Raw genomic sequence first — 27,640 nt, 5'->3', positions numbered from 1 at the left:
AAGTTTGCAAGATAAACATATTACGAAGGTTGTTAATGCAAAGGGATAAATCACAATGGTGGTTTTTACGCTGAAAGACGCATTGTCTATTGCATTTTTTTACACTAAATAGTAGTTTTTTCTGTTAAGAAAAAGTCTGTTAAGTTACGCAATTGCGTTATTTATATTTCTTTATATCGTTTCGCTAGTTATGTTTTTGTTCAAACGAGTTGATATTTCCCTTATTACTTCCAAAGTGTCGTTTAAGTTACGTTAGTAACTGCGCAAGTAGATGGACTTCTTACATTATAAAATTAATTTTAATGTATAAAGAATGAAATTGAATTAATCTCGCGAGAATTCAAGTTATAAAGCTAGCTATTTTGTATAATATGTTATATAAAAATACAATACTGCTGCGTTTTAGTTATCTAAATAAAATTAATTCAGTGTATTACCACTCAATATATTTTTTAAAGCTATAATTAGTTTTTGTTCGCAGATACACTATGACTGATTTTTTGTTGAAAATAAGATAATTTTGGCAAGAAAAAATTGTGAAATTTTATTTTATTATTTAGCACATGTATATGTTCATAGAATTTTTTACAAATTGGGGTAGCAGACACAATAATTTGACAATACATATATCTCTAAAGCCATTCATCCAACTTTAGCGAAGGGTTAAACGATTACTTGCGCAGGGTAGACTACCATAAATTTCAATAGTATTTGCAAATATTCCAATCTGAGGGTGGTGAAATCCGAACCGATATTATCTACATTCAAGATTAGCAATAATTGTCCGCATATTACTAAAGTTACGCATTCACAAGTATAAATTTCACGTTTATATTACATAATGAATATATGTAATATAAATATATTTGATATAATATATTTATTTAATATCAAAACGGAAATCCTGGCAAAAAATGTATTAATTCAAGACTTTTTATAGTAGTGAAAAGCGAAGGGACGCGGGTACGGAAAAGCCACGGTGGGTAAATATTTTCATGATAAAACTGGGAGGTCCTCGCGGGAGGTCCTGGATTTATGTCCTGGCGGATCCATTGTGAGAATAAATGCGCGCCGTTTATGGAACACAAGTATCGCCATTCAAAACCGAGGAATAATGGTGAAATTTATGCAGTGGTTTCGAAGGGATAATCGGCTATTGATAAATCGGGACTTGTTAAAGCAGTGATGAATGTACTAAAATATTTTATTGCATATTATTTGAAACAGAATTGTCTCTAAAAAGTTTAGTATAAAACTAGTTTAGTTTGTATAAAAACTAAAAAAAAGTAAGCTTTTGCCTTAAGTAGAAATATCGTTTATTTTTAAGTATTATATTATATGAAAGACATTTACTTTACACTATTTATAGTTTTGGCTTAGCTAATAAATTAGAGGGAGCTCACAAAAAAGGTTTCTGTTTATTTAATTATAATATTAGTGACAAATGTACTGATGTATCCATACATTTAAATTTACTATGTATAAGTATTTATATATGCAAATTTAATATCCGTCATGTCTTACTTAGTTTAAAAGGTGTCATGGGAATATAGTAGGAAGTGCAGGAGCGAGGCGGCGCGGTTTTCGAAGCAATTTGTATGACATCGTGTTTATTCATTTCATTTCGTTTTACATATATATGTATATACATTTTAGCTATATTGACGAGCAAATATATAACCAACGTATTTTTTTTATATTTACAGTCATACTGGCCAGAGTACAGTCAACCGATCGATCAAGTCGGAGGTCGCCCTGGACGGCAAAAACGACGAGTCGGTCTTCCAGAAACCCCTCAGGTAATAACATCGCTTGTTTGTGATTGCAGTGTCGAAGGGTCGGATTAATAAAATTAATAACGTAATTAAAATTCGAATCCCGTTTTACAAGGGTTTTTTACCCCCCGAGTGTAAATAATTCGAGCGCTTAGTCGGGAGCGTTTTGTATGCTGTGTAGAAATTAGAGAAGCGTCCGTCGTACAATCGAAAAGTAAATGAAGCAATTGATTTAGGCATAAAGAAAGCGGTATTTAAATGGTAGTTTCGTATAGAATGACTCGCAATTAAAATTAAACGTCAGTCGTAAAGTAGATCTTGTCTTTAAAGTCAACCTCAATTTGATCCCCTTTGGGTACGACGAAAAAACGTGATTGAGTTAGCGAAGAATAAATTCAAACCAGACGGATCTTCTCCGTTCTTGAACAAACTAAAATTTTAAACTTGAAACTTCGAGAGCTTCAAGTTTGCAGACGTGGAGTAGCTTTCGCAACGCAAACTGCTAGTTCGGAATTTGCCTGATTTTTCCTTCAAGTTGCAATCGAGTTTATATTTTTGATGGAATTAGAAATAACTTATGTATTAAAAATACAAGTTAAAGTGTTCGAGCTTCGTCGCATATATTTTTTAATACACTTTTTCTTTCACTCAAAAGGCAATTTCAATCGTTTGAGACTCTCTTTCGCACCTTTGTGTATTGAAGAATACGGATTTTGAATGCTAAATAAAGCTCTTTTGAAAATCACATGCGCCTTAAAAAAATATGATAATGTATACATAAATACATATCTACAATACATTTTTCTAAATGTTATATAATTTATTATAAACGCATTATTGTACTAAAATATTTTTAAATTTTTTTATTATTAACTAGTTAAAAAATGATTTATTAGTTATATTTTTTGATTCTATTTTATGTCTCTATTAAACGTCATTTGATATTTATATTATGCTAAAAATATGTAATATAAGTGAAGACCTAAATCAAATCAGTATTAAAAATCACATAGATTTTTTATGATTCATTAATATGGTAATACCAGAAAATACTGGAATGAGTTTAGCAACTTGAAATTTGGGTGAATGTTATTTAGACTGACTTTTTAATAGGCTTAAATTAAGCATAAGTTAATTTGAGATTCTTGATGCTGTGTATGTGTATCAAATAATCAGAGAACAGCATTTCATCGTACGTCGTCGTATGCATTAGAGGTAGTAATCATTTTAATGTGTGAAAGTAATAATACATATTAAAAAATGTTTAAAACCATGTGAAAAAATTGAAGATGTAGTGGAGAATTTTTTTTTGTTCCTATACGAGTATACATATATTATAAAATACTTTTTTTTTTAATTAAACGTTCTCAAATTCTTAAGATTTAATATTACACAATTATTGAAGTTCTAATATTACAAGTATAAAAAGTATTTCTTCTCGAGAATTTTAAAAAAAATTGTCAAATCGAGAATTCTATTTTTTAGTTAAAATTTGTTGACTTTTCGAGTATTATCATGGAGCTCTTTTTTTGTTAAAAATTAAATATGTAGGGATATTTATAATTTTTTTAACCACTGCATAGAAAAGAGTAGGTACATACCAGATGTTTGAAAATTAGCGTGTTTTCTTGAAAGCTTAAAGGGTGAAAATATTTTAATGGCAAGAACGCTTTGCTTAAAACTAAATTATTAAATCTGCAGATTGCAAAAATATATGAGGGCTTTTCACAAAGTTTTTCCACCGAAAATTTCATAACAAAACTCCACTGTCTGTCGATGGTGTGTGCTTTTTAAAAAGTTATTTTGAGAATAAAGTGTGATATGTTTTGATAAATGATAAATGTTTAACCATTTTTAAGTTCTTTTTTAAATAATCGAGAAATAAAAATAGGAATTCTTATTTCTTGAAAAATAAAAAAATCACGAGAAACTAAAACGATTATTCACTAGTAAAACTTGCAATTTATTATTTTTATATATTAGATCTCTAATAAATAATTTATTTATAATATTTTATGAATAATAAATAAAGTATTATAATATATTTTTTATAGTATCAATAACTTCATTAATAATTATAAAAACAGGATAACAACCATAATATTTCCTATATATAATAAACGTTTAAATTGTAATACCTGAATAGGAGAAAATTCTCATACATATTACAAATCCTATAAAATTAGTTGACAGCATCTGTCCGCACGCCGGGGAGAGCAAACATCCCCGGCATCCTTTATGGTCATTCTAGACCATTACTATCTATTTCATTTTGTCCTGCCGTTGCCATAAATATCTCCTCCCTTGCAACTGCAACAGACAACTACTTAGATGCATTCAAAGCGTGAAATTTGATATCAAATAAGGATTTTCCACGTAATGATGACACATTGACGATGTTTAATGGAGATACATTAACGTTGTGCGTGAGCACTGACTGGTACGTAGAACACGAAAGTTTCACGTAAGGGAAGTAAATCAGACGTGTGAGAACAAAAGAGTTAGGGGATGTATGCTAAAAGCAATGTTAGAAGCGACAAAAGCCTGCCAGTCTATGGCAGCGGTCTTAGGAGGTAAAGGGAAAAGGGGAGAAAAAGCCCTAAGGGTAAGTATAATGGAAATGACTAATAGCCAAGATCAAATTGGTCGCTCGTGGTGGATTAAATACTTTTATTTTATTTCTAAATACATGAAACTAATACAAATTTTATGTAATTGAAATATTACATATAGATGCTTTGGAATTAATTTTTTTTTTTTAATAAAACCAGCTATGAACTATTACGAATACATATAATAAATATTCATAGTAAAGTGTTAACAAATCTATACAATAAATAATATTTTTCTCTAAAAGCATATCAATGTAGAACCACAAATCATCAAATTTGTTTTCATAAACAATCATATGCTTTTAAAATAAGAAAAGGTCTTTGTAGTTTTGATAAAAATATTTATACTATTAATCATTAGGGAGGCAAATATTAAATTTAGTAAAATATAAGTTTTTTTGCATTAAATATTAATATTATAAAAATATATGATCCAGCTGTAGTTTGGCCATTACTAATAATACAATAAAATAAATTAAAATACCTAAAATACCTTTTCCATGTTTTTTTTTTAATTTTCAGAAACCATAAATATATATTTTCATTATAAATTACAAAAATATATCTTGAAACTATGTCAATATCAGTTAAGATTAGGGTCCTAATAACTGCAGAAATTTACATTTATAAGAATATTTTTTTTTATATTACTTAAAATAAACATTCGTGTCTTAAAAAATGTAGTCAAACAAGCAATCAGAGGAATAGATTTGCTTAAAATATACAAAAATCGAGATTCCAGTAAATTATATAGTTTCATTCATTCATTCATGACACTTGAGAGAACATTTAATATATATGTCATTAAAAATATTACTAATATTTATTCGACACCAATGTTTTCGAAAATTAAATATTTTACTCAAAAGAGTTTGAAACAAAATTCGTCTTTGACACGAATTTAATCAAATTAGTGAAGAATTGTAAAGGAGAAAGGGGTCGTTTCGATTTATTCATTTACCCTCTTCTTTGAATTATAAAATGTATATCTAATAAAGCATCCCTTGTGTTTTATATTTTTATTAAAATCATTATTATAAAATAAAAATAATATTTTTTTATCTGAGTAGGCATTTAATACAAACAAATTTTCTTGGCTCATATAGCAATGCACATACAATTCAACATGGCGTAGTGAAAGGCATACCTTTAATTTAATTAAACGTGAAATTTCTAAATCGAAGACATTAATGAGGTATCGAATCCCTGAATTATTAATGCTACTTTGGCAATCTACTCGCATTCGCGATTCAGTGTATGTGTAATATGTGCGACAGTTGAGCAAATACGACAGCTTCCGAACTAATTGACTATACCACCCTAATCAGTGGTTCTGATCGCCACACGAGCGAGACAGTTCCACCCCATTGTTTCTAGGGGTTCTGGTTTGATTTTATCGTGAGACGTCAGATATGGCGCTTTGCTTAATGTCCCACATTAATAACCATTGCCAGTTGAGTAATATAGTAACTGAATTAAATTGATCATATTGAATTAAGGGAAAAAAATTAAAACTTGTAAATAATTGCGAATTATAATCGCAAAAATAAGATTTCAAACCGTATCCATTAAAAAAATGGTTTTGTAATAAATCCGACGATTTAGAAGATGATAAAACTTATAAGCACCAATTGTGTTTTGTATAATTTAATTGTGTACCTAAAACAATTTATGATTTCATGTGATTTATACTAATTTTACCACTCACATTAAAATGAACGATTAAGTAGATTAGATAAAATGTTTTTTATTAGAATTAATTTAAGCCTATTTTTGCCTGTGTTTTTTTAGGCTATAATTAATTATATATATCTAGAATTGAAATCTATAATAAATCATTCACAATGCATACTGTTCACTACGACCACATAACTTATAAAGTCCCCCATGAACAATGTTGATATTATTACGTGTGATACACGGTCAATTACGCTGTAGATACACGCTGATTGTTTCCACCCCACGAACGCGATTTGCATTCCGTAATTTGTGATCTGTGACAGTTGTAGTATTAATTTTTGCTTTTGGTTTTGCAGGTTGAATTGGTGGAAGCGTACTGTGACCCGCGAGATACTAGACAGAGTCGTCTGAGTTCAGAACTAGACGAATCGTTTTATCAGTCACATCTCAGCCCTCCAGAACCGGCTCCTTCTCAACCCCCTTTGAAGGACTACTGCCAGCCTTACACTACTGGTAGGTATTCAGTTTAACAGAAATGTGCGTTTTTGTTATTTAGAATGTATTATATTAATCGAATCCTTGGAGATATAAATCAAAGGCTCCAATTTTATTAAAATAAATTTAAGCTCATAATACATGGGGTACATTTACTAATTTTAGACGAGGTTTGCATATTTTTTTAACATGTGTACCCAATACAATACAATGAAATTCTAACTCGCGTGTTTCTTACCGTAACGGTTTTTTTATGTGAAAAACATTTTAAAACAATACTAAAGATTTGCTAAAAATGTTGAAGCAAAAGAATACTAGATGGTAGTCAACGAGTATGATTTTTAAAAATAGCGATAATCAATATTTTATAAAAATGAATATATAATCGCAAATAACAAATAGTCTTTCACAATAAAAAGTTGTGTTAAAATGACTTGTGAGTGTTGTTTTCGCAGATAAACGAAAAAGCTCTGTCAAATATGCATGTAGTTTTTTTAAATTATTCTTAATCATAATCTGTCTTTTTTGCTAAAGATTTTTTTAGAAGTGATCTAATTCATTGTAACTTGTTGCTTACTTTTGATTTTGCTACTATTCGATATAACTTTGGCTTTATAATACAGTGTTTTATTTATTGGAAAATGCTGCAATTTTCAGAGAAAATTTGTAGATATCATCACACATTATTTAAAAGTCCTAAAAAATCATTTATTTTATTATGTAGTTTCCAAGAAATCAGAACATTAAATTCACAAAATAAAATAATGGTATTGCTTATATGGCTGTAATTTACTCACTGATCATCAATAAAAACTATTATAGTTATACTTAATGATTTTTATATTTAATATTTATTTATTTCCTATTAAATAATAATATAGTGTTTATTTTTAATATATTTTTAATTTATTTTTACAACCAGAAAGCGTTAAAACAACGTCGGTAAAAGTATAGAATATGTGTTTTCACATTTCACCCCCTTGAGGTGTAACGACGCTCAATAAAATAGCTTTCGGGTTGGAGTTCTTAGCATCATATGGCCTTACCGCTTTATGGGCGAATATAAAACGTCGCCGAGTGAATAATGAACGAAGTAAACACAAAATGAGAAAAGTGTCATGACTCGATCCCGATTTATCGGCGAGGAATCTCGCGAAATCCCTGTGAGCGTAAATCTCGCGTATAATATCCGCGTCATAAGCGAAAATGTATGTGCTTGTGCACAATATACCAACAGGGAAAGATTATTTTAAGCCCTTTGAAATTTGTTGCTGAAATATGAGAGGTGTTCGGAAAATAAAAATTTGAATTCGTTAGATTTAACCAGTTTATTACTGTGTGTTTAAAATGGCCTAATAAATTCCTGATTTATCCTAAAATTCGAGGTATGTTCCATGTTGTTTTATTATGCGAAAAAAACTGTTTCTGTAAATTAACCACAACGAGTATTTGTTTTTGTTAATGACGTTTTAAACAGACAAAATGGCGACGGTTAAAATTAATAAAATAGTAAAAAAAACGCATGTCGTCAATGATGAACTCATTCATAAATTAAAAAAATGATTGTCGAGCAACAAACTTCAGTGGCAAAAAATAAATCTAGTGCTACAATTTTATGACGTTAGAGATTCACTGTATTATTGAAAAATATAGGTTTTATGAGTTTATACCATAATAAAAAATATATACTAATATCCCTCATATATATTTGAAAATTAGTATTATACATTTTATAGTTATATAATTAATGGGGACCGATATTTGAATGCTTAAATTAGTAGGCTTGTGTGTTTTCTATTTGCTCAGTCCATATTTTATTTTCTTCGTGTTACTGGAGTACCTCAAGGATCCAACTTGGGTCCATTGCTGATTCTATTGTTCATTAATGTCATCATTCAAATTTTTTATTATATGCAGATGACTTTTCAAAAAAGTGCAGTCGATTTCGGATTCCCTTGACCTGCAGGAGGATCTCAATTCTTTATGGAAGTGCCCTTGCTATAACCGATTGCCTTTCAGTGTAAAGAAATGTCACACAATTTCATTTTCAAGTCGTCGATTCCAGCGAAATATTCCTACCATCTTATAGGATATATTCTACACAGGTCTTCCTTTACTAAGGATTTAGGTGTGACTCTCGAAGAACGTTGGAAATTTAGTCACAACATTGCAGATCATTAAAAATATTTGGTACGCGCTACTTTAATATTGCGCACTCCTTATGATGCTCTAGTCCGCAGCATACTAGAAACTAGCTTTATTATTTGGATTCCATGCGTAATGAGTCAATCTAATGAATTGAAGCTGGAATAAATACAGCGTAAATTCCTTCGATATTTATTCTCGGAGAAATACGGGTATTGTCCGTACTTGTTTCTAAGTGCTTTTATTCTGAGAGCGCTAGGATCGTTTCTTTGTCAACTCGCAGAAGTGTTTATATATAATAATTAAACATTATAGGAAATGGCTCAAAAGCATCGTAGACAACCCTTCGGTGCTCCGGAAGGTGGTTATAATTTTCGGTCGCGTCCACTGTTCTTGCCTGTAAAGTCTAGAACTGGAGCACTTGCCAACTCTTCTTCGACAAAGGCCGTTCGTTTGCTTAATACTGTGCATAGAGATATTGACATTTTCTTGTGTACATATGGGGTTTTGGTTCAATTCGTGTGGGACAATGTATAGCTGTTGAGGTGATTTGTGTCTGTTCTTTTATCTTGTTTTCGTGTTTTTACTTATATGTGTATATATGTGTGCGTATATGAATTTGTATGTATGCATACGTATATATCATATGTATATTTTGTGACGCATTAGGTTAATCTGTCAGATCACGATGGTCATAGTTTTAATAAATAAATAAATGTTTTTTGCATACATTTTATGCATGAAAAAATTGTGTCGCATTCACATGGTGATTGGTAAATATCCAAGTAATAACATAAGTTGGTTAAAACCAATGGACAGTCTTTTACGACTATATAAACATTAACGAGCCAAATCAAAGTTTGCATAGTTACACTTTAAGACCATGCTGAATTCATATGTTGTTTGTGTATTTCAATGAATGTCATTCGTTTTAAAAATTGCTTAGCCGCTCTTTAAGATAACATTTGAAACAGCCTACCGCATCAGATCTTACCTCTTACCTCTGATATAAATATGTGTATATTGCTATGAATGCCCATGGTTAAAAAATTCTTTGTTGGAAATATAATCACCCAATATGAAATATAATCACAAATATCCTCTCCGTCTATTCTGCTATATAAATGTACATTCTAGGATTATGTTAAAAATATAAACAGCTTTTTCTGTTTCACCTTATTTTTCCTAGATTAAATTATACATATGTACATCATTTAACTTTAAAACAAACACAAAACTACATCATTTTTATCGAGAAGGATTGTGGTATTTAAATTTATTTGTTTAGGTTTAAACATTTTTTTTTCCCAATAATTCTTTGACGTTGGGTAATATTATATTAGTGTACTTTTTTCTGAAGTATTTTCTTTAGATATACATATGTACGTGTGTTAAAATAGGAATTATAAATAATAATAATTATATTTTATTTGCAACGGCTGATAAAGACTACCAGTCGTATATATTTATTTAATTTAATGAATTATCCTATCATTGAAAATTATTTTATTAAAATAGTATCTAAGAAATATTGTACAAACTATATAAAATAAAAAGCTAATCTATCAGATTCTTTGATATCGTCTATCAGTTTCCCCGATCAAGAAAAAATGGTGAATGGTTTCATGTGGCTTAATAAATTTATTATACAATGTTCATTTTATATAACTTAAGAATATAGTCCCCTAATTTTTATGTCATTATTATGCGGCCAGCATTTACCCTGTCATTTCCACGAGTGTTGAAAAAATGTCATTCATTACTCCCTGTCAGAAACAAATCCCGAGAATTATGTAAAGATCCGTTTAATTTTCTTATTGTACCACTGACAAATAAGCGTTCTTTGCAAAATTTATTCAAAATAAAATTACATACATAATTATAATAAAAGTAATATATGCAGTCTTTAAAAAAATAAAAGAGGGTGTGCAGAAATAACGTTTGTCATAGATAATTGTCTTAGTGTCATAGTGCCAGTACGGGATTTACTCGTCAAGAAAAAACGTCAGTAGGGAGAGACGTTTGTCTGCCTTGATCCGAAGGGACGGCCAACCTTTGATACGTGCGCAATTCATTGTTGCAACCCTAAATGCCGCTAGTGCAGTGTATGAGTTTTTATCAGACATGACCCCGACGCGGCTTAACCCTTTCGCGTTGCGCCCTAACCCTTTCGGTCCCCTCGAAACATGCACCCCCTATCCGAGCTGGAAATGAATGAAAATAGTGAAAACCACTGCCGCCGTGGGGCACGGAGGGGTCTCTGTTCATATATTTTATCCGTTTTAATTTTTATACCCTCTCTGAACGAGAGGGTAGGAAAATGCCCCGTTTGTTATTATAGACGATTTTTATGGCGCGTATAAATCTTGGCTAAGAATACTAATTATTTGATCCCCCGCTTTTGCATATTTCTCTTTTATATGACTCTATTCTCTGCACGGCTAATGTAAACGTATAAATATGATGTTATTATGCAATTTTGTGTGGAAATATTTTTATTGAAATTCTTCAGGCGTGTATCAAAATGCACTGATTATTTCCCCTCGTGTCCTAAGGCATATGTCACATCAGGAAACGAAACCTAATTTAATTATGTCAGGGGTGTTTTGATAACATAAATGTATCTAGTATACACGTATGTACATCCATACTTTTATATATTTATTTAATATTTTTTTTCTAACTGCATTTCGTTCAATTGCAGACTAATTTAATCAATCAACAATAAAAAAAATATACCAGAAAATACCATTAAAATATTTCGCGCAACTACACTAAAAACAATCTTATACGTATATTTACGCGGTACTCATTTTACTTCATTAATAAAAAAAAACATTTTTTTAATACTTTATTTCTCACATGTATACGCCATTTGCGTTAACACAGTCAGTCCGAGAGCTACCAATTATTCAATATTGATAATGTGATGCTAAGTTTAGGTTTACGCTACTACTATTAGCTCTAAAACACACGATACGGATATACGTTCCTTTTGATTGATAAATATAAAAAAATATAGTAATGACTATAAATTTGCTAAAAATATAAACAGGAGTAATGATAAATATATCGAATGTATATCCATATCGTGTGCTTTATAACTAATAGTAGAGACGTAAACCCAAACTTAATATCTCCCTCTCAATTATTAATAATTTTGAAATAGATGGCTCTCAAACTGACGCAAATATAAAACAATGCTTCTGGAACCTCTTCCCCTGCACATACAGTGTCCTGAACTGCTTTTGGTAGTAGTGCACACGTGTCGTCAAAGATTTTTTTCGTTTACTTTATAACTTAAACGTTATAAAGTACACGTGACTACTATTCGATCATTTTAATACGAGTTTCGTTTTTCTTGGAACGCATCTAATACGTAAATCGAAGGATAAGTGTATTAGCACAAAATTCCAAAGCAAATATTGCTTTAGAACTTTAATAACGCATATAAACGGTTCATAAACTTCAGTTAAATGTATTATACCTACATTGACACTTAATCAATTATTTTTTTGCTTCCCCCTTAATTGTGAAATGTTTTATTAAGTAACCACTAACGTTTTATTTTAAACTCTTATTTTAATTATATTGTAACTATAATTTAATATAAAAATTATTATAAAACAGTAACATATTTTATAAATAATACAATTAATTATCGTATCGAAATAAATGCTTTATAAATAATAATAATAGTTTTCCAGTTAAAACATATCAAAGGGATTATTTTGTGTGTGGTATAGAGCGAGAGAAACTGCCTTCAGACACTGCTACTGCCAGCTAAAAAATCTCTGAGAATCTTTTACGGACATCATCCCTGCGCCAGCTTCTCTATCACTGCTCAGAGAAAACGATACTTGCCCATCATAATAGCCGCAATATATGTAATATAATTTAATACAATTCTGACTTGTTTCCACCTGCGTTTTACTGGATGTGAAGTTACGCCCCTTAGGGTTACCAAACCTTAAACCATATTGTCTGATTTTATAAAATACCGCAATATTATTTTAACGCGTCAAAATCAATTGAGTGGATTTTTTAATAAAGGTAGCTTTTTATATAAAATATACTAACATTCGAGCAATTTGTATACATTACAGATTATAATAAGACGTTGTGGTGAATAAATAATAAAATGTTAGGGTGTAACACATAAATATAGCTTAATATATTTTATTTATCTTTTTAAGTGTTTCTATTTATAAAATAAATATATTTCTAACCTCTAATATATTGCCCAGTGTAATGTTGAACGGAATTGGTCTTGACGTCGAGGGCCGTACATTTTTTACCCTAATTTTCCCTCATTAGTTCGAACGTTTAACGCTATACCACTTTGGGTTATCCGTTAACGAGCTAGAAAGGGTATGTTTTTTTGCTGACTATTTGTGTTCTTTTTTACAACTAGACCTTTTTTAAACATAATAAATTAACATTTATTTGGGGCGCTTAGCTGGTTATCATACACACACCCCATTGTGTCTTTTATCATACAGGATCGTAAGATAAAAGCCTATTTTCTCGCCCTGGTGAGACAATGGAGAGTGACCGGTGGCAAATGCGTCGGAAAACGTGCGACAATGAAAAGATAAAAGATTTTCCCTCGCATTGTCGTTAGCGGCCATGGAAACTAGCGCTTTGCGGTCGTTCTTTGCCGCAGATATGCCATTACTTTCCATCGTTCTGCCACCCCTTCTGTGTTGTTATCGCTTTTCAAATGTCACTTCAAGACGTTCGCTTCCTCGGCGTGCGGACGCTTATCGCAGGGCCGGATTCAAACTTCGTTATTTCTAATGACCTGTCTGGTGGATAGGGTCAGCCGGAGATCTTTGCGCAATCACCATTGGTATATAAAGCCACAACACTAACAAATGTATAAATTGTATAAAACAATTAATAAAAATAATGTTAGGTTTGTCTTTAGATATAGCCACAAAGAGTTTGAGGCGTTATGACGAGAAAGGAGCTTTATCACAATCTGTTAATTAAAATAAAATTAATTCCAAAGATCCTCTTGATACTTAGGTAGGCTATATTGCTCCGCGAATGTCGCTTAACCCAACCGAGTGGAATTTCATGCGTGAACTTTAAAACCATTAGTCACAGCCCAACCCTACGAATAGCCGCCGGCTGCAGTCGAAATGAAGTTTAATGTCATTTGGACTGGTTTAAATACCTCCATCGACCCTCTAGCTCCGAGTCCACAGGCTCTTGGGGGTAGCTGGTCTCCGCCAACGGTCACAATTAAACATGCGTCGGTGCAGATGATTTAAGCAAAGCGGCTTATGCCAATCCCACGCATGGGCACGCTACAGATGACACTCGATTCGGATTACTCGCTCAAGTTCACTCTCAGGCAGTTTGATTAAATGGCAATTTAATTTTTGCAACGTAATTGTAAATGAATGATTAAAGAACTATTATTAGAATATCTAGAAACAATTTTCAATAACCCGCAAAATACCTAGTTAGTATTTGCGTATTACTAATGTAAAATGTTGTGCTACATGACGATTTTTCCGAATTTATATGATTTTACTTTTTTGACGAATCTTCATTAGATGATTTCAATCTTTCGACAAATTTATATACTATGCTTAATATAAAAAAGAATGGTATTAAATTTAATCCATAATTTATTAGCACTTAAAGCGCCGATCCATTATTAACGACGTTCTCATCCCTTAGCTTCCTCTTTTTGGCAGGGTTGTTTTAACGTGTTTTTTTTTGAGATCACATCTCTAATGATGGTCATAAACATGGCTGTGATGACGCTTAGCCCTTCGCCCACGCGTGTAATTACACCTAGGCAGTAATGACGTCATAACCACGCAACGCGGTGTCCATTTCCGACACGCGGTGCTTCCCAAACAACCTCAACACACCTCGCCATAATCACACCCACCGTAAAACAAATAACGATAATAATTAAATATGCATAAAACTGTGTGTTATATAGAAACCATTTCGTTATCGGTTTCGGATCGACCTCAAAAAAGGTTTTACTACCTATGTAGATATTACTTTTTCACGGAATTTTCACACTTGGAATTGAGCACTGAAAAATTTATGTGGGGAGAGCGAGCGACTTAGGGTGGCGTCGCTTTTTGTGTGTTCACAATAATATTTTTATATTTTGCGTATCAAAGGGAAACATATTTGCGGACCGCCTTCGGTGGGAAAACGAATTTTTCTCGGCGTTGCTTTATGTACCATTCACTGTATGAATTTATGTATTGGAATACAAGCGAGGGCGGCTCCTGTAACACTTTGACAAAGTGGATTTGTGCATGCGTTTTGCGTGTAAGGGTGTACAAAAAATTAAAATTAGGCTTTTAACGCATATTCGTACCAATATCATCGACTGAATAAATTTTAAGCTAAGGTGTGGCAAGAAAATCTAAGCACTAATATATTCTGAATATACCAGTCGAGGGAAAGAGACTACAGTTATTCACTTCTTTCCATGTACGCCAGATTATGTTTATTTCAATAATATAAATAAGTTTACAAACATACTAGCTATACATGTTAGTGGTTTAAATGTAAATTTAATATATAAAATAAGAATATAAGACAAAACGTTTGTGGTTATAATTTAAGGGAAAAAATTAAAAAACCTTTTACAATTTAAGCAAAAAAAAAATCAGAAACGAAATGTACTCAAATCATAATTTGAGTACATTTCATTTCATTGGAGAACTGGAATTATTAATATGTTAGTGTGGTTACGCTAGATATTTTTATGATTTTTCTGGTATGCAAATTACACTGTTCTTTAACTGTTGGTATTTGAAAGTTGATTGTAATTTATAAAAAATAGTATTACTGTGTTACTTCACATCGGACAAGTATATGTTAAAATGAGTCTAATTAATTGTTTATAGATATTTTATTTTTTATAGTTAGAGCGCTATTTATATTAAATATTGGTCTACTTGCCGCAATGGCGGCAAGCTTTTTAGAGAAAAGTTTAAAAATATTTGTAATTAAATTTAAGTTTCAAACTCAGGTATTTACCGCTTGTTTTCCATTTTACGTTATTGCCCTCTTGATTCCTTTGCACGAATAAACAGTTAATGATCCTTCGGCAGTTAACGTAGTTACAACTTAATTAAAATAAAAACTATCAAAACTATCTGTCACGCTTGATACGCTCATATCTAAGAAGTAAAAGTATGTTATTTAACTAAATAATGAACACTCGTTACTAAATGTACTTAAATTAGTACTTGAACCATTGTTTTTTAATATTTTTTACTTACATTTCTAAAGGTTTTTTTAATTTCTCTCCTTAAAAATAACTATCCCCATTTTATTCAATAATAATATATAATATTATACTGTGGCTTTTAACATGATAATCTCAAGTTTTAGCAAAAATTTCAATATGAAAATTGTTATAAACCAGTAACATGTATTGTATATAACGATATATTTGTACAATTAAATGTGTTATTAAAAAAAAACGTTTTTAAAAAAATTAAATTCAGGCACGAAAAGATAAGAGATGAATCATCAACATACATTTAGATGCGTTATTTTATACTCTATTTTTTTTTTTAAAAACTGTTAATTGATACTATTTGTGTCATAGTCCCAATTAAATGTTTTAACTAAAAATATATTAAAACAATAAAAGCAATATGGATTTTTGTATTCAAAAAATGTTTCATTATAAAAACGCTCATGTTTATACAGTATACGTATAAATACTACTACACGTAGGCACGACACACACACTGCAATGCGACGCATCCTTATCTCTTTTGGTCCATTAAATATTTAACCGCATTCTAGTCTAATGCGCCATTAACAAATTCAACTACCCTTTTGTGTCGCGAAGCCTTTCACAATTCACGTGGTTAACTTTAACGTTATTTTTTTATAATATAAAACGATATTTATCACGACATTTTCCAACACAAATTACCATTAAGCTTCATTGTTTTGATTTACTTTTGTTACAAACAACAATAATTCTGCGCTTAAACAAAAACTTAAAACGCGAATTCGAATGAAATATTTAAAAATAAATTTAAGCGAAATCCTTACAAGTGTCAGAAGTATAATTTATACGTAATACAATGCGTAATTTGAGTATGCTTTTTTAAACAACAATGAAAGAGAAGGTGGCGAACCAAATCAAAAAACCGCCAAGGAGAACCACCCCACTCGAAAAAGTTGATAAGTCTTTTCCCTTTGCTACTCGGAGGACCCTGCGGGAGGCTTTTTACGGCCCTTTTCTTTATTTCACTTTGCATCGAATGAATAAATTTCATATTCATGGTCATTTCGGCGGCCGTAAGCCACTTGACAATTTTAACACTTTTCACACTTAGCTGAATAAAAAGATCTTATATTGTTTCGCTCTCTCAGTAAAATGAAATATCTTAATTAAAATTTTTGAAGCGAGAAAGCAAAAAACTAATATAAAATCAATCATAAATACAGTGATATTTGCGTTTTTTTGTCTTAACGTATTATATATTTTGTAAAATTTAGACTGAAAACTTGGACAGATGCATATTTTCTAAAAATCATTAGATTTTATATTTTGCGATATCAAATAATCTAGATTATTTCATAATATTATATTTTCAACTTTAGCATATTTTTGTCTCAGACGTACGTATATTTGTAATTTATTTTTTTCTCGGTTTTTACCGTTATTAATTTATTTGATCAATTAGTGCGGCAAATAAATTATGTGTCTATAAATATTATTTTATTAAAAAATAATTTTGGTTAGTAATAAATATTTTAATTAATTAATAATTACTTGCAAGTAAGATTATGCATAATCATCAAAATGTTTAATCATGAAAAACATTCATACCATAATGCTTTACGAATCACTGACCAGTGAAGACGTTAAAAGTAAGATGGTTAATTTATTATTTTGCATGCTTTTTGATCATGGATTCAGCTTTTTGAATTTACCAGAACAGCTCTGATTGAATTATTTCAGAAAAAATTATGGAATATTTAAATACATAATTTGAAACAATATGAAACAATAATAAAATTATAGGCAGTCATTAATGTAACAGTTTCAATAAATAGGCAAAACGTTTATATACTTGAGCAGCACATGTAATCGTTTTTTCTCTCAATATACCCGACTGACTAGTGACGCTCCAAAATAGATGGTCTTGATGCGCCTTTATTTTGATTCGAATTGCGAGACAATGAGACACTTCTTGTCATCAAAAAAAATACTTTTACTCCTTCGAAAATCAATTGTAAATATAATGTTTATCCGCGGCATCTACTACGACCGAAATTCGCAGAATTCGTTCACTGAACAAAACAAAATATTTGGAAGGATCTCCCTTTATTAACGTTAAACGCTTATCTTAAAAACAGATGTGCATCACATATTTGTGTGAAGTTCGTTGTAAGTTTTTGTATTTGCTGCTGAAGACGCAATATTTATATTTCAATGAGTTCAATAATTCGATCTCGGTTAATTTATTTCTACTTATTTTTATTTATATGAAAATTCGCACAAAATGTATATATATTAAATTTGTTTGCTATTATCTAGATATACATTAAATCGATAAATTTATAAGCAGTCATTAATGTAACTGTTACATTAATGACTGCCTATAATTTTATTATTGTTTAATATTGAGTTATTATATTTTTAACATAATATGCAAATATATATATTCGAAAATTTATATTATTTACCCTCTTGCGTAAAGAGTGAGCACCATTAGTACATAACAAACAAATCCGTATTATTCATCAAGTACTTCATCCCCCAGCGCACGTCGGCGAGCAACTGGTCTCGATACGTTCCTAATTTGAATTGGACCCCAACGCCACAGTGCCCAAGGTCCAAATCCGCTTGTTAGCAATACCCAGCGTTTATTTTGATATCGAACTGTAGCCGCTGTCTGGCCAAGTGGACTCAGTTTGTTGAATCGCATATATCTGTTGTTCTTCATCCCTTACAACCAATTTGCATTTCAAGTGCAGCGCTTCCAATTGAGCTAGCAAAAAGGGTGGGTCAGTAAATTATTACTTTGCAGCGACGCTTAATTAACTCTAGAAAGTTTTCTGTTTTTTTTATTTAAATAAAGAGTAAAATATTTTAAAATTAAGTTATCTCTGCGATGATTCTAAATGAGTGACTCAGCAAATTGCGAGGGGTGGCGTGGGGGATTTGAGCGTGTTATGATCGCCTGGGGATAGATTTAATTTGTATGAAATATGTATAAAAGTTTTATTAAAATATTGTAAATATCTAAATCCGTAGGACGAACCAGTGGCGGCTCGTCTTTTTTTCTATCAAAATCCATCTTTCCTGTGAATATGGAGCACGGCACCTGCTCAAACTCATCGCTGCACAGAACTGACTGTTTCAACCTCTTACTATAAAATTTTCTGCATCATCTTACACTGATCTCATTGACTGACAGTAAAATAAAACTAATCTACCAATATTGAAATCCATACCGGACGATGACATTGTTTGTCATACAAAAAACAGATGTCTTTACTATGCCTGCCATGTCACATACAAGCTGTTGAAAGGGCAGTCAAAGCTGTGACAGAATTTTTAGCCACATTGCGCAGAAAATCTGAGAGAGAATGCTTCATAAAAAAGCAAATATAGCATCATAAAACTTAACTACAAATTGCTGCACACTGAAAACAGTCTCTTTTATTCAATCTATAGCTGTTTTGTATCCACAACATTTTAAGTATACATATATATATTCATTATTTATTTTGTAAAAATTCATCGCCTATTAACGAGATTTTAACCTTTATAATGCCGCGCGAGCATTTAGTCGCTCGATGTGGGCACGACGCTAGTGCCGCACGAGACTTTTTTCTCTCTCGCAAGAAACTATTATTTAAAAAAAAATATATTAAACTATTATCTCAAAAAAATATTACAAACCACGTTGAGTTTATAAAGTCATCTACGAAGAAGAATTAAAAATTATGATAAGTTGAATAGCGAGTTTTAAAACCATAAAAATATTTCTGGTTTCTTGGCAGCGCTTTGGGCTGTCACCATGCCCATACAAAATACGTCCTTCGCATATACATAAGTAGCTTGCTAAACATCAAAATATGTAAATTGTTAGAATGGTCCAATTATTTTGTCACACTTCAAGTAACTATACTCTTAGAACTTTCATTAGATTAATTTGTTTTGGGTTTCGTTTAATTTATTTTTAAAATTTAATAGTGTATGATCTTTATTATAATATAAATTATATTTAAATATGTTCGTTATAATTTTCAGATGGGTCATCTGATGAGGCGTCTTCTTCAGATTTAAGTTCTGGACCAGGGTCTCCGTCGCGAGAGGCCCCATCCGAAGAACCACCGCCGCGCCCGCCAAAGAAGCCCGAACCGGGATACGCCAACGTTCGCGGTGGACGTTCGGGCAGATGCGGTAGTCTCCGTCAGCCGTCTCCTTATTACTACGGGGACATCGATCGTTGCCGCAAGGCCGCAAGTCTTGGCGCCCAGCCGAGGTGCTCCTTAACATCTGACGGGCTATTCGTGGCCTCGGAACGCGACAGCTCCTCAGAGGACGGCCTTTCCATGCCACCGCGCCGATCCTGTCATTCTTGCCATCCAGACCACCTTGGCCCGGCCATCTTTTACTTGCCTTCCCCAAGACACTCGGCCGACTTCGACATGTCAGCCCGCGCCAGACAAATCTACGAAACGGCTTTCGACAGTAAAGTCTCCAGATCGGACGACGACTTGGATGACGTGGACCGCGTCAGCAACCACCCTATACTTCTCCAGCTGAGAGAAGACGGGCGAGTCATCGGTATAGAATCGTTCCCCTCGTCTTCCTCCTCGAACATCGATCCGACCTCATCTTCGGTATCGACCAAAAACCGTCGCAAAATCACCGTCCGACCCGAAAACAACAGGCGTCCCAAAAACATGCCTAACAGGCATCAACCGACAGAGAACAGCGCAGTATCCATCCTATCCGAAGAACTTGAAAACTTAGAACTGAATAACTCGGAGGGTCGCGAATCTAACACTTCACAACTGCCACTGAGAGGCTACACTCCGTCGCCTCCTTCCACGGCGCCTCTGCCGACGAAATTCCAACAAAGCAAGGATAATTTAGCAATGAACAGCATCAAGAGCGCTCCTAATTTACCGTCGCAACCGGCTCATCCGAGATTAAAAGATTTACGTCTTCCTGTTAAATCTCTGCGCGCACGTGAGATACCAGCCAGCAGCGAAGGCAGCATCGCCGATATCAAATCGAACAACAACCCCGAATTCGAATGTAGCAATCGCGTCAGAAACATGATTCAAGACTCGCAAGATAAGAATAAAGGCAGACCTCGATTGCACAATGGACTTTTTTTAGAAATTAAGGGTCGGCCCACGTCTGACACCGATACTCCCGAAATGCACCGCTTCCGGGGATCGAAGGAGTCCGGCCCTATTCTAGAGTTCAAAGGTAGGCCAGGCAATAGAAGACGGCACAATTATTCGAGCATGGAGAGCATGGCGACCAGTAGCAGCGGTGGTAGTATGGAATCGATTCGCAGCAGCACCAGTGAAGGAAACCGCAGCACTAGCAGCTCTGAAAGCCGCCACTCCACATCACTCAGTTCTCACAGTTCCGATTCTGGAAACAATAGTTGCTTCCAAAATTTACATCACGCAAACGCATTGAGCGGATTTATATCGCACCATGCTAATAAATTGCATATTCTAAGTCCAATTTCTGATAAGTCTTCGCAAGAACCAGCCTCTGAGACTTCAGATAATATAAAAAACAACAATAACTCTCAAAAAGTATCGCCGGAGGACTGCGAAAATTTAAATTTGAATCAAAACGCGCAGGAAGGTAACGTGGCGATAAAAATAAAGAGAAGGATGCCACAGAATAAGAATTTGTTGAGCTTAGCCTTTCAACAAGCTACGTCGGGTGATACTGAAATACAAGGATCTGACAGCGGCATTTCCATTCGTTCTAGAGACGGCATCAAGTCTAGGAATGCGTTTTTAGGATTTTTAAAATTAAACCAAGTTCCAGTCGATAATAGCTCGAGCAGCGTCGCCGTTGACGTTAATAACGGACAGGTGGACTTATCCGATTTGCCTTTCGACATGCCCAAATTACGCAGGAGGAGAGCTGCCGCTCAAGATGCGTGCACTTCCGGCAGTGCCACTTCCGTGGATCTCAGAGAGTTACCCTTTGACATGCCAAAGTTAAGAAGGAGACTCAGGCAACCGGCCCCCAACAGCCCTGGAAGTAGCGGAGGCTCCCAAGCTTCTTCGAGCCATAGCGTGAAAGACGCAGATCGCCCGCAGCAGGGTTAGTATTGAGATATTTTTATCTAGATATAGGATAGATATGGGAGTATGGGTTTGTAATCGGGGTTAATTCGTTTCTATCACGTCGAGTTAGGGCTTATGTATCACAGCGGGGGTTGATTAAGATGGATTGCCGTATTGCAACAATTCTTCGTACTTGGGTTGGGCAGAAAAACGAGAACGGGGGCGTATAAGGTACTAAACGTGTTAATCTCGATTTGCAGAGAAATAAATTCAATTTGTGTTCGGATCAGATCGATGGGATTAACGTATTAAAGATTGATTAGAGTTTGCACTGAAAATAAAATAGCTTTATACGTTTAAAATAAATGCAGATTTTATAGTATTTTGAGAATAGAAAATAATAAAAATATTTTTTTTTCTGAAATTAACATTTTTTAAGATACTAATGATATTTCCCTTTTCTAACGACTTTCTCTAAAATGTTAAAAACATTATGCATGAATGGTCATTGAGTGCGTACATATTTTTTATTTTTGTTCAATATAATTGTTAAAAAATCAAGGTCCCAAAGTTCAACTGATAATTTTTAGAATAGATATGGTCGCTGATGATTTTCAAAGATTTTAAATAGTAATCCAAAATGCTATTTACAATGAGTCAAAATGAGTAGTGTTATAAACATATAATAAATTATTATTTATTATATAGATTTTTCGGGTGTTGAGGCCGAAGGGGTGCATTTTTATAAATAAAAAAATTGTGATTTAAAAGTGTTATTTTGCAGCCAAAATAGACGCCGGCAAAAGTTACTTTAACAGTTTATTGTTAAGTTGTACAATTTACCAAAGCGAAATAGTGTCGAGGTGTAAATATTTTGTAGAAACTAGTGGAGAAATTATGTCCTCTTTATGATCCACTGAGGTCATTCATGTTTGTTGTCTGCAGTCTCGAATCATATGACTGTCTGCTCTCGATGCATATGATTGTCTTTGATGTGGCAAAATGTCAGATTTTTTATACTCTTGATTCAAGACGTCTCTATCTAATCAGAGATGCAGAAATTTGTGGGCCAATTGCATCGCTTATACATTCAACCAACGAAATATATGTACGCTTAGAAGTATAACTACAAGGCGAACTTAAAAATCGTTAATGCAAATGGTAGATTACAACATTGGTTTCTACGCCGGTAGACGCATTCTATGGAATCTTTTGTGCACAAAACGGTTGTTTCTATTGTGTTTAACAAGCGGTTAACGTCCGGAAGAGATAAAATTTCCAAATTTTATTGTATCTGTTAGCATTTTTGCAATTTCAAGTTACGAAATTATGATAATAAATATTATTTTATTGTTATTTAATATTTTTGTCAAAAAGCGTTGCTATTGTCTTTTCATTAGTTAGAAATTGTCATTTAAATGACCTTAGCGCTAACTGCGCAGCTGGGTGGACATCCCACATATTATTATATACGAGAATATTTATTCTTAAATTATTTTAAAAACTATTTAGTATATAGTATTATAACATAAAAAGTTGTATTTAAGTGTTATTATTTTAAGTAAATGATATGTCGTTTAATTTACATTTTATAGGTAATGGTTAAAATATTATTAATATGTGTTTTATTGTTTTTATTTTAACTATATATGCAAAAACAAGATCTTACTAATAATACTATTTTTATTACTCAAATTTTACATTTTAAATAAAAAATTTTTTTTATTGAAGTTAAAACAAATCCACAAAAATTAAAATCAATTATTAGAAAAGAATAACAATTTAATAAAAAAAATATCTAAATATGTGCACTAATAGTTGTTATAATTACCGTTTCTTATTTTAATATATTTAAGCTAGTAAAAAATATCCAAAATTTAATTCTATTTAAAATAAAATTGAACTTAAAAAAACATATAACAAAATATGAATATTCAATTACCAATACAAACATAGTATAATGAATTCATGATTAGAAGACGTAGCAATATAAATGTACGATCCAAATCATTGAAATGGTTCAACCAATATAATTAACCCGTGAAACCCTGTCGTAGTAATCCATTTTGTTCGCTCGCCACACGACACCTCGTTTTACCGACTCGACTTCGAATAACTCGAAATGAATACGTCACGCGATCCGACGTTTTTACGTGAAACTTTTATCCGTCACACGAACTTGCCGAAATTGAACCGAAAGCTACTTTTTCGTCTGCCGAGTTAGCTCCATCGCAACTAACCCCAAGAGGTGAGCCCCTCTCGTGCGGATAACGCGACTTATCTATCACTCAAAGTTTACGAGGACCTGTCAAACCGAGCCATGGCTTATAAATGGGATTTTTTTAGCTATGATAAAATGTACAAATCTCTCATAGACACTGCAAAATTACTTTCAGGGGTGCAGCGGCCGAACTTGACGCTTAATTTGGAGGACAAAGGCGCCGGAAACGGAGCCGCAAATCCTTCGGAGGGTAGCAGAGGGTTGAATCTCAACTTTGGAACCACCAGTAACGTGCCAGTACTAGCTGATGTCGTCGATACTACGTTGCCGTTGGAGAGACAAGGGTATTTATTTTATTATGATTAACTTTATTCATATGAAATTTTATACCGTATTACCTTATATTTAATTATAATTCAATGGACATAAGCATATATTATCATCTACATTTCCACTTAAATAATCAACATATATTTTTAAATTGTTTATAAAAATAGAATAATTAAATTTAATAATTGATTTTTCGACTTCAAGTAAATTTTTATATTATATTGTTAAAAAACTTTTATTTTGAATTATTAAATTTTCTTTGAATGAATTCGACTTATTTAGATTATGTTGTATAGTCTTAAATAAATGAAAATCTTATATTGTTATATTAGAAAATATGGTGAGCAACAGTTTTTCATCCGAGAGCATTCATTTTTTCTCGCGTGATTCTCGAAGTATGAGGCAGGCGCGTCGCCTTGTTCTCGTCGCTCAGTGCGTGTGGTAGCCACACGCATTGTTTCCACGCTTTTCCAATATTTTTTTAACTTTTTTGAATGCTAGACCATGAATATCCTATCTCATATGTTAACTCCTGAATCGACATCTCTGTATTGGCTTCAATTTCTGCAGCTATGCGGTTATCATCAATGTTATCCCACTTCTAGGCTTGTCTTCCAAACAAAAATTTCTAGATTTCAATCTTTTGAACATTTTTAAATTAAAAATGAATTTTTGCTTGCTGTGGTTACCAATTTTTTTTTGTGAAATTCATACAGCATTCAAGTACGTAAAAACATCTTACTCGGAACGAAATCTTGCATTGAAACTTTGTGGGTTTTTTGTTGTTATGTTCATAACCCAACTCTCCAGATGTTAATGCAAACACTACTGAAAGAAAGTCACAACTGACCGGCAAAGTTATTCAGTATAAAAACGTTCTTTCTTTTGGGTACTCTTAATATAACTGCAAAGTGACTATAAAAAGTCTCACTAGTGACTATAAAAAGTCACTTTTTACTATTAATATAATTTATAATATTTAGGAAATTTTATATTAATTAAATAAATAATATATTTCAGGTGGTATCATGGATCTATGACTAGGGTAGAAGCTGAAAACGTTCTACGTGGTGCAACTGAAGGTGGATTCTTAGTTCGCAACTGTGAATCTGCACGTAAAGATTATTCCCTAAGTTTGAAGTAAGTGTTTCTTTTATTTTAATTATTACATTGAAAAAAGCTTAAAAGCAATATACAACAATTATTATTTTTTAAAGTAAATAAATTGAAAGGACTACAAGTATTATATATATTAAAAATTAAGGAAGAGTTAAAAGTATTATAGATTTACTGAAATTTTTATTTTATATAGAGAATATCATTTTTTATTAATACATAATAAAAATTGAAACGCAATAATCTAATAACAAATACTTGTGATAAAAAAACGTTAAAATGGGTATTTTTATATCTTTTATTTAATATTTTTTTTACATGGTTATGGCTTTCAATACAAATTGTCCAGTGTTTAATAGTCGTACTAGTAACAGTGTTTCTATAGGAATATAGTGCTTTAAAATTATCTCTTGTTCATATTAAAAGATGTAGCATAATCTTGTCTGCAAAAGTTTTGAAAAAGCTCATTTCATGCTTTTGGTATTGAACCTAAATTTTATATCTAGTAAAAAATACTTTTTTACAATACTTTAATGCAGCGAACATTTTAGCTACTGTTTTGTCTGTCTGATTCTCCCTGCCTCACCATATAATATTTGTTTTGAAATCATTGCACTCTGGTGTACAAGTGGACTATATACAACAGGCGCGTACGGTGAGATACATTCCCTTTCGCTCGCTCGCGTGTTAAGTGACGAGAGCAGTGAGAGATAAGAGCGTGCGTTACATGCGTTCCGCACGCCCACTTCTTTTCACTCACTCTCGTCACTTAACACACGAGCGAGCGAAAGGGAATGTACCTCACCAGACGCGCCTGATATACGCACGGATTTTAAAAAGGCATTTGATAAAGTCAATCACGATTTACTTTGGAATATGACCTAACTTTAGAATTTCAAGTATAACTCATTTTCAGAACGATACGGTAAGGATCCAACTTGGGTCCATTGGTATTTCTATTGTTTAATAATGAAATAGATACAGTAATGAATCACTCAATTATCGCAAAATATTTATTATTTCACTCATAACGAATTTTATGCGTTACATGTTGTTATTTTCTAATTTAAAATATCATTTATTATTTCAGGTCTGCCCGTGGATTCATGCACATGCGAATACAACAATCTGATGAGACAGGGAAATATATTTTAGGTCAATTCAGTAGACCTTTCGACAACATTCCAGAGATGATAAGGCATTTCTGTTTAAATAGATTACCCGTACGGGGCGCAGAGCACATGTGTCTTTCTAAACCAGTCATTGCACAGCTTCTTTAAAAAAATGCGGTGTTATTTAATTATATAACGATATTATATATGATATTATATGATAATAATAAGAATTGACAGGTCCTTCGTAAGAAATATATTCGTCCATAAGTATGAAGATCCTTATTTATTAGTTGATTTTTTAATACACGTCCAATTGCATATCTTATCGCGACGCATAGCCAAAAGTGTAATTTTTGTGATATTTGTTGATCTTAGCGTTTCTATGTAATTTATATTAATTTGTTGTTTTTCGTTGACAGTTTAAATTGATAGGCCGACGTGCAATATTACTTTTTATGATGTATATGTGATAAATCTAATTGTTTATAGCAAAACTATTATAATTTTAGTATGCACTAATATGAATATAAATATATTAATATAATAAAAAATAAAATAAAATAATAAAACAGGCCAGAAAGGTTGCGATTGAACTGAATATATTTTGGAAGACTATGTTACAGGAATTTGTGTATATAATCAAAATTTAAGTTGACGTCCAAATTCAAACAAGCAAAATTGCTCTGTATCAATATAGTATATTTTTGATCAGATTTTTACCAATTCGATAAATAATAATCACTGCTTACTGATATATTAATGTACAAATAAGAAAATTGCTTCTGAAATATAAAATCATTCAATGTGATGTAATAAGATTACTTTTATGAATATCTGATTTGTTATTATTAA

The 27,640-nt window shown here is 32.2% G+C and overlaps 1 protein-coding gene across 2 annotated transcripts in view; it reads left to right on the top strand.

The window, feature by feature from the left end:
- csw (protein tyrosine phosphatase non-receptor type corkscrew) overlaps positions 1 to 27,349 on the top strand; it is a 284,151-nt gene extending 256,802 nt beyond the window's left edge. For both annotated transcript variants that reach the window (XM_088198450.1, XM_088198460.1), the window contains 6 exons: positions 1,707 to 1,799; positions 6,424 to 6,580; positions 19,986 to 22,043; positions 24,403 to 24,571; positions 25,578 to 25,697; positions 26,764 to 27,349. In XM_088198450.1, coding sequence (XP_088054576.1) covers positions 1,707 to 1,799; positions 6,424 to 6,580; positions 19,986 to 22,043; positions 24,403 to 24,571; positions 25,578 to 25,697; positions 26,764 to 26,953 — 2,787 coding nt within the window. In that variant the 3' untranslated portion in view covers positions 26,954 to 27,349. The remainder of the gene's footprint in view (positions 1 to 1,706; positions 1,800 to 6,423; positions 6,581 to 19,985; positions 22,044 to 24,402; positions 24,572 to 25,577; positions 25,698 to 26,763) is intronic.
- The last annotated feature ends 291 nt before the right edge of the window (positions 27,350 to 27,640 follow it).

This window comes from Plectrocnemia conspersa, unplaced genomic scaffold (assembly GCF_051122295.1).
Source record: "Plectrocnemia conspersa isolate PC_06_02 unplaced genomic scaffold, ASM5112229v1 ptg000001l, whole genome shotgun sequence".
Classification (NCBI taxonomy): Eukaryota; Metazoa; Arthropoda; class Insecta; order Trichoptera; family Polycentropodidae; genus Plectrocnemia; species Plectrocnemia conspersa.
The sequence above is the reverse complement of the archived record's forward strand: the minus strand, read 5'-3'. Positions and strand labels throughout refer to the sequence as shown.